The sequence below is a fragment of the Panthera pardus genome, unplaced genomic scaffold (genome assembly GCF_024362965.1).
Source record: "Panthera pardus isolate Hobbes unplaced genomic scaffold, ASM2436296v1 HiC_scaffold_20, whole genome shotgun sequence".
Taxonomy (NCBI): domain Eukaryota; kingdom Metazoa; phylum Chordata; class Mammalia; order Carnivora; family Felidae; genus Panthera; species Panthera pardus.
In genome coordinates, this window is record NW_026526766.1 from 92,958,966 (window position 1) to 92,967,441 (window position 8,476).

General features: G+C 65.3%; 1 protein-coding gene across 1 annotated transcript; it reads right to left on the bottom strand.

Moving 5' to 3' along the window:
* Positions 1-1,211: 1,211 nt before the first annotated feature.
* On the bottom strand, positions 1,212-8,109 carry SAPCD2 (suppressor APC domain containing 2). The gene is made up of 6 exons (XM_053908586.1): positions 7,397-8,109; positions 4,878-4,990; positions 4,047-4,193; positions 3,570-3,677; positions 3,333-3,455; positions 1,212-3,259 (listed from the first exon to the last, which is right to left on the bottom strand). The coding sequence occupies exons 1-6, from the start codon at positions 7,980-7,982 to the stop codon at positions 3,131-3,133; spliced, it is 1,206 nt and encodes a 401-aa protein (XP_053764561.1). The 5' UTR covers positions 7,983-8,109; the 3' UTR covers positions 1,212-3,130.
* Positions 8,110-8,476: the final 367 nt, after the last annotated feature.

An 8,476-nucleotide genomic window follows, 5' to 3' on the forward strand; every position in this document is an offset into this window, starting at 1 on the left:
CTGAGGACGGGCTTCTAGCGAACAAAGTGAAGTGAAGCGAGGGTGTGACTCAGGACTCCGGAGCCCAGGTCCTCACGGGCACGTGGCTCCCTCACTGTTGCTTCTCTTGGGTCTCCGCTCCGGTGCAGCTGCAGCGATGTGAGGGCGCTGGAGGCGACGAGCCCGGAGGTGCGCCGCCAACAGCCCACGAGGGCGCCTTCTTGGAAGCGGGCCCGTCGGAGACGGCGGCCCAGAAGGCTCCAAGCCAGAACTGGCCAGTGCAACTGCTCCTGAGCCCCTCACCCACAGAAACGGCAAGAAAGGAACTATAGATTTGGGGGCGTCAGTTAAGAGTCCGACTCGTGGTTTCAGCTCAGGTCACGATCTCACGGTTCATCGTGAGTTCAAGCCCCGCGTCGGGCTGTGCGCTGGCAGTGCGGGGCCTGCTTGGGCTTCTCTCTCTCTCTCCCCCCTTCTCCTCTCCTGCTAAGCAAACATTTAGAAAATGACAATAACTATTGCTTTAAACCACTGAGCTTGAAGCTAATTTGTTCTGCGGCAGGAGAGAACTCATCCTTATTTAGGGTTCCTTCTTGACTTCTGCCTTTTTTCTGAAGTCCTTCCTCCAGATTGCCCTTTAGTGAAGTCCTATCGGTGGTAAACTTTCAACTATTCCTGAAGTGTTTTTATTTTGCCCTCATCCTTGAGTTTCTCTGGGTCTGGCCTTGGAGGGCAGCGAGTCTACGTCTTGGCCATCAAAGCCGCCACCCTCCAACTCTGATGGCACTTCCCCTGGAGGCCACTGGTTTCGTCTCGGCTCCTTCGTGATCCTGTAAGAGGAAATGTGCGTTTCTTCCCATCAGCCTGGCTGGCAGTTGTTGGGATTTCTGGACCTGAGGATTGAGGTTTTCAGACAACTCTGGGAAACTTTAAGCTAGTATATCTTCATATACGTGCCTCCTTCCTCGTCCTCTCTTAGGAAACGCAACCAGATGGGTGACCCTCTCCCTCTGCCCTCCAGGACGCCCCCTCTCATTTGTGCTTCCGGTCTGAGTCTCTGGGCTGCGTTCTGGATCATTTCCTAAGCTCGTTTTTCACTAGCATTTTCATCTCAAGTTTAGTCCACTTGAGTTTTAAATTTCAATTTTTATTTCTTTTTTTAGGCTTTACTGCTCACCTTTATAGACTATACTTTCACAGAATAAGAAAGTATGAGGACTCTTTCTTGTTCATATTTTCAAGAATCCTTTTTATTTCTTTCTTTAGACGAATAAAAATTATCTTATATTCTCTGATCGCTCCACTGTCTGACCGTCTGCAGAATCGGTGGTTTCTGCTGGCTCGTCGTGGACGCTCCTCACAGTGTTTGCAAAAAAATCTAACTTGGAGATGCTCATTTTCCTTGGAACTTGACCTCCGTGAACCCCTTAAGACCAAGTGAAGTTATGGTCTCCTCTGGGACAGGATCCTCAAGCAGGGACAGCGTCTCTGCCGCCACCACGCCTTGGCACGTCTTGAGATATTTTGGTTGTCAGAACCGAGTGCGTGGACAGCAGTCGGGGCGGTCAGCGTCACACAGGAGGGGACAGCCCCTCCCCCGTCAACACTTACTTGGCCCCAAATGTCACCGGCGCTTTGCCGAGCAGGGTTTGGCTTCTGCCAGCAGACTAGGACCGCTTAAAATTCTCCCCTGAGGCCTCTAGCGCCCCACAGGTACCCTGACTTCAGACTGCAGAGAGGACACGTTTGTTCACCCCACACCGAGCCCTAAGGACGAGGGGTTTCTATCCGAGTTGCCTGCCGACTCCACATCTCCCTCAGCTGGAGGGGCACGCTCTGTGGAAGGTCTCCCAGTAGAAGACGCCTGGGGCGGACGCCGCGCCACCTCCTGCCCCCCGAGTCACGTGAAGGCAGCACAGGGAACGCAGAACCCCCGGGCGTGGCGGACGCCCCAGAGGTCACCGCTGCCGAGCCCACCCCCCCAGAGGCTGCCACCTTCACTGTTCCGGCCTCTGGGCAGTCCTTCACTCCATCCTGGAGGGCTGGGTAGGAGCAAGCCCGGTGAAGCAGGGGGAGGGTGTTCCAGGAGACAGAGGAGCATTTGCAAAGACCGGAGGTGGGAGCTGACTGTCCAGCCCCGAATCATGTGGGGTAGGTCCTGGTGGGGGCGCTTGGCCGATGAGGAACCCTGGGGCACATCCGGGAGGCCCATGCGGACATCACTCCTGGGGACAGGGCCCTCCCCGGGACAGGAGCACACCAGAGCAACCCTGGTGACCACGTCCTGCCCTGGCTGGGGTGTCTGGCGGGCCCAAGGCCCTGAGCCTGGGTCACAGGTTGCTCCGTGGGGCCTAGTTTTGGCAAGGAGGAGTGACAGCTGACCCGAGTTGTTTTAGGGTCTGGGATCTGTGAGGAGGGGCAAGCAGGCCAGCCTCGGCCCGGGCATGAACTCTGATCACTCTCCCCCAAAACCAGACACAGGCAGACCCCACTACTAGAAACCACCCCTTTTCTCCTCCACGTGCTCCCGGCTGAAGGACAGCCAGCCCCTAGACCTGGGGCTCCTGCGCCCAATCACCCGTTAGGCCCCCAGGTGTTCCAGCCCCCCTCGGGGACCCTGACTCAGACCCGGGAGGAAACCCCCAGCGGCGGCTCCGAGGCAGCTCTTGGCTACTGTGTGTGAGGCCCCTCTGCTGGCTGTGGTCGGAAGTGCAGCCCAGGGGAAACCACTATCTTTTCCCGAGACCCCGGGTCAGAGAGGACAGGCCTGCCACAAAGCCGGGCTGCCCAGGGCTGCCGGAGACCTGGGAAACACGAGGAGTCGTCCCCCGCTGACCACTGACAGCCGCTGGAACAGCTTCAGGCTGTGACAGCACAATGAAGTCCCGCCCCGGTTTAGCCCCCCAGGCCGGGACCGAGTCCGTATCTGGAGCCACAAGGCATTCCGGGGCACAGCCTGCCTGCTGGCCCCACCTGGGCTGGGGGGGGGGGGGGCGCTCTGGGGGAGCCCCGACTGGAAGAGAGGAAGAAACCCGTGTCCAGGCCAGTCAGGTGATCTTTAGCCTAAGTGGGGCTCAAGGAGGCACCTGCCCAGGCTGACTGCCGGGCCAGGTCCTAAGAGCCCCGCGCCCGCGCCCGCGCCCCTGGCCGGCTAGATGAAGGTGGAGTCCAAGGGCCCAGCATCCTGCTGGCCGAGGGCGCGCGCCTCAAACAGCTGCTTGATGAGGGCAGATTTCTCCTGCTCCAGCTGCGTGATGCGCTCACTCTTGTCGGTCACCTCCTGGACGGGCGGGAGGTCGGTCAGGGCACCCCGGGCCTCCAGCCCCCACCCTGCACCCCTCCCCGCACCTCACCTGCGTGAGGAGCCGGTTCTGCTCTTTCAGCATGAGGATGGTCTGCTGCTGCCAGCCTGGGGCTGACGGTGAGGTGGGGGCCAGGGCTGGGCACGGGGCCCCCGAGGACAATGAGGGCAGAGCCTACGGGAGGGCACAGTCAGGCAGGCCTAGCCTCCAGGACAAGGGTGAGGGGTGGCACCAAGATGGGCACGGGCCCTAGGTGGGCGCTGGGTGGTCTGGGGGGGGCGCACTCACCCTGCCAGCACAGGCTGCGGCCAACAGTTCCCCCAGGCACCGGGCTACCTCCTGGACCTTGGGCAGCAGCCGGCCCAGCGGGAGGGGGTTCCCCTCAGTCCCAAGGTCCTGAGAGGAGAGCAGAAAAGGGGAAGGTCAGAGAGCAGGACCAGCCACCGTGCCTCGAGAAGAGCCCTCACAGGTGGCACTCTTGTCTCCCCAAATTACTGCTTGAGCCGAGAGGGAGCCTACGGGTGTTGCCGGTGGGGGACATCACGGTGTGTGTGTGTGTGTGTGTGTGTGTGTGTGTGTGTGTGTGTGTGTGTCGGGGGTGGGGGTCCCAGCACCCTGGGAGGAGGGACGGCCGATGTGTCCCGGAATAGGGCATCCCGTGCCTACCTGGGGGTGCCTGGGGTTAGGTGGGTGGTTCCTGCAGGTGCAGGGGGGGTCACCCTGCCTGGGGACGGGGACAGCCCGGTCCCGGGCGGCGTTACTCACGGTGCTGGCCCTGCTCCGGCCCAGGTGGCGCTGGCGCTCCTGCACGCGCTGCAGCTGTTGCTGGTACCAGTCGCGGCCCCGGGCCATCATCTCCAGACCCTGGAGCAGCACCTCCTTTTCCTGCTCCAGCTCCTTCAGCTGCTTCAGCTGCATGTGCGCCAACGCACACGTGTGAATGGGGCGCGCGCGCAGCGCGCGCGCGCGCACACACACACACACACACACACACACACACACACACACACACACACACACGCACCGCGCGCGCCCCGCAACTCGGACGCGCGCCCCGCGCAGGCCAGCGGCGCCAGCACAGATCTGCCGGCGCACGCGCCTGTACGTGAGTCCTACGCGCCCGTGTTGGGAAGCACCGCCCCGTTTGTCCCCCTGCGGGCGGGCTGTCCTCTCCCAGCCCCTCCACGCAGGCTTCCCCCACAGGAACGCAGGCGACACCCCCGAGCTCAGCAGCTTCCTTTGGAGCAAATGGCGAGCACGCAGCGGGGGAGCCGGGCTCAGTTTTGGCAAAGGACAGCCTCGTGAAGCCGGCTGGTGCAGGGGCAGTTCTGGGGAGGGGCCGTGCCCACTGCATGGTGCACGGAGGCTGCTTTCTCCCTAAACGACTTCTTCGTGTGGTCTAGAGCCACGTCTCCAGTGGATTCAAACCCAGACACGGGGACAGATGTATGTAATTAACTCACATTCCAGCCATAGGTCCCCCAGAACCCCGGCCTGACTGCCACCTCCCAGGCAGAGGGGTGGTCCAGGAGACCAAGCGTGGGGGCCAAGTCCTATCCCAGGCAAGGTGGAGAATCCCCCAGAGCCCTCACTCACCAGGTCACAGTCCACGCCGTTGGTGATGGTGTGCCTCCGACGTTCCCCTCGGGCACGGGGGGCCCGATGGGCATCGCCCATGCCTAGCTCCCGGGCCCTGCAGGCCACTGCACCTGCCGCAGAGGGGCAAGGACCTGGGTCACTTCCAGGCCTGCCTAGTGAAGCTCAACGTCCCCCACCCCAAGCCTGGCGGTGCACAGCTGGGTGTCCAGGCCTACGTCTCTCTGGGGTCATGGGCAACTCAGAGCCTCTGCACGGGCCCTCCCCATCTCAACCCATCCTGGGGGGCATGGGCAACGGCCCAGCGCAGCACACACCTTGCCTCTGTGCCTGGCTGGCGGCTGGCTCCCCACCCCATCCCCACCAGCTCCCCTCACCCCTCCCTTGGTAAGGGCCGTGTGACCGCTGAGGCTGCATGTCTGTACACACAACACAAACGTGCGCGCCCACACACATGTCCCAGCACGAGCGCCCTGGGGCAGGGGCTTTACCCGGTTCTTCTCAGCACTCCCGCTGCCCAGGGTGCTTCGAGTACACTGCAGGGGCTCATGGGCTGCTAAGTACAGGGGGAGGGAGCAGGCCTCTGGCCGGCCCTGCTTCTCCCTCCTGGTCTGCCGGGGCCTTCAGGGGTGACGGGAGTCCGTGCGGGTGAAGTGTGTGCAGCTGAGTGTGCTTGGGGCTGAAAAGCCATCGGGGCCAGCTGCCTTCCCCGGGGGATGGGGAGCGCGTGCCGGGCAACCCGCGAGGCAGAGTAGGGTGCGGGTGTGGAGAAGGTCACCCTCCTGGCTCCCGGGCCCTATTCCCCCACACCAGGCTCAGCCTCACAGGCTCTGCCCCCTGCACTGGGGGCGGTGGTGCAAGGAGGGAACACGTCCACGGGGCTGGCACCAGGTCTCTGCAGGCCTCCAGCCGGCCCTGGCAGACAGGCTCCGAGCCAGCCCAGAGTTCACGTCCCAACCTGCCCATGTTGCATGGCTGGCACAGAAGATACAGCAGAGGGAGGCTAGAGAGCATGGAACCTCAGAACCCCCGGGCTCGGTGTGGGGGCAGCTCCCAGATTCCCAGATGACAGCACGCTGGATGTTCAGAGGGACCAGCAGGCGGACGCAGCCCTGTCTGTCCCCATCTGGGCCTGAGCTAGCGGCTTGCACCACGGGGGCCAGGGCAGGCCTGGGTGCACTGAGCTCCAGCAGGGGATAGGGAAGGGGCCCCTGGATCTCTGGAGCGGGGGGCTCTGGGAGTAGGAGGGCTTTCTCTTCCTGGAAATCTGGGGGGGCTTGGAGTGCCAAAACATGCCATGCCTCTCGTCTGGGTCCCTGCCTGGAAAAGGGGACAGTGAGAGCCTGGCCTGAGACTAAAGCTGCTCTGTGGTGTCAGGCACCAGGACAGAGCAGGACTGCAGGTCTGAGGCCTCCAAACCCCAGTCCCATGGCTGATTTTCAACTACATGCAGCCACAGGGACGGCACTAGCCCTGCACTCAGAAGTGCCCCCTGCCTGCCCACACCACAGGGACAGAGTGGCTGGGCAGTGAGGAGCAGGGGGAGCCCCCAGCCTGGGGTGGGCTTCTGGACGGCTGCACCAAGGAGGCCAGGAGCCACTGTGGCTCCAAGCACCAGTCATGGGGCTGGGGGACATGGGCAAGGCTGGGGTGGAGGTCCAATGAAGCTGGCAGAGCAGTGAAGGCATAGAAAGGGCTGGCAGCGGCCATGGGGTTGGGGGGGGGGGGCGGAAGGCCTGCACCAGGTGGTGCACAGGTGCAGGCTGAATGGGCTGAGGGGTCTGGACCCTGCCCCCAGCCATAATGCAGGTGCTATTTCCAGGGAAGACACTGGGGGGGAGGGGCGCACAGGGGAGCCATTCAGCCATCTCCCAGCACTGCCAACTGGACCGGAAGCTAGGCAAGCAGCCCGCCGTCCATCCACAGTGGCTGCGCCTGGGTCTCTCCCTGGTGTCGCCCCTGCAGGCTTGAAGATTGGGCTGGAGACTCACCCACCGCCTCGTTCTTCCTGGCAACCAGGCCAGGTCCTTCGGGGCCACCTCGGCGGACCCTGGCCTCAGTGGTGGAGGCAGCAAGGCCAGCCGTCTGAGCGGAGCTGCCGGACTGAGAACCCAAAAAGGCAGCGAGGGCCCCGCCCAGCCTGGGCCCCTCTCTCCTCTGCACTAGAGGAAAACTCTGCCTAGGCAGTTACCACGGATACGACTGAGGGTCTAAGTGTCCCCAGGTGTGGGGCAGGGGTCCTCAGTGCTCAGCTCAGGCCTGTACAGCGGCTTCCTGGTGGAGTTGGCGGCGTCCTCCACCAGCCCCCGGGCCCTACGATAGCCTCCCGCTGTGGAGGGGGAGGGGCTGGCCCCTGAGCACACCGGGAACCCAGGAGGCCGCTTTCCCTCCAGGCGCTTACCGGCCCCCGCGGTAGGAGAAGCGCCGCAGCGCCTCTGCGGCTCTGGCCTGAGGCGCCGGTCGCGGGGGTTCGGCGGGGGGCGGCTACGAGGCGGGGCTGGGGGCCGCCCCGCACTCACCAGCGTCCGCGCTCGGGCTCCGCTCCAGCGCCGCGCCCTGGGGCCGCTCGGGCTCCGCGGGACCGGGCGCTGCCTCTGCGGGTCCGCACAGCTTCTCTAGGCTCCGGGCCGCGCCGCCGGGGACGGCTGGCGGGGGCCGCGCGCCCAGGGGCAGGGGCTTCCTCTCCAGGACCGTCCGCGGCTCGTCGGCCGGCGCGAACACCAGGCGCGGCGGCGGCGGCGGCTGGCCCCCGGGCCGCGCCGGGCAGCCTCCCCGGGCCGGGGCGCGCGCCTGGCCCCGCGGGCCGCCGTCGGCGCTCAGCAGCGAGGTGCGCAGGCCGGCCACGAAGCGCTCGAAGGTCAGGTAGCCGCTGGCCGGGGCCACCTGGCGCAGGCCCTCGAGCACGCCGCGGGGCAGCTCGCGCGCGTCGGCGCCCTGCCAGCGGGACTCGATCTCGCGCAGGTGCACGCAGCCGCGCCGCCGGTCGTCCAGGATGTCGAACAGCGTGCGCAGGCTCTGCAGGAAGGCGCGCGGCAGCCCCTCAGTGCCGGGCGCGGGCGCGGCGGGCGGCCCGTGGCCCGGCTCGGCCATCGCGGCTCCGGCCATGGGCTGCCGCCGCCGGGCTCCGTCCCGGGCTCGGTCCCCGCGGCGTCCGCGCTCCGTCCCCCCGGGGCCCGACGGCGGGGCCCGGCCGGCGCGCGCAACCCGGCGCGACAATAGCTGCGACTTTTTGAATGGACCCTTCCCGTGGCGTCAGCGCTCATTAGCATTCGCGGCAGCCATTGGCCGAAGCTGGCCCGTCTGCTCCCGGATTGGCTAAGAGGCCGCCAGCCCGGTTTGATTTTTTCCGCCGAGGGCCCCGCCCCGCCCCGCGCGCTCCCGCCGCCGTGCGGGGAGGGGCCGGGGGTGCGCCGAGACACGGGTACTAGCCTGGGGGCGGGGTCCCGACTCGGCCTCCTCCGGGCCTCGCGGGTGGCGGGCGGAGCCCCGAGCGGACCCCTTTCTCCTCCCCCTCCCCCTCTCGCGGCGGCTCAGCCCTCTCGGAGGGGCGGGGCCTGGCGCCCTACGAAAACCTGTCCCCAGGTGGCCTCGTGGGGTAA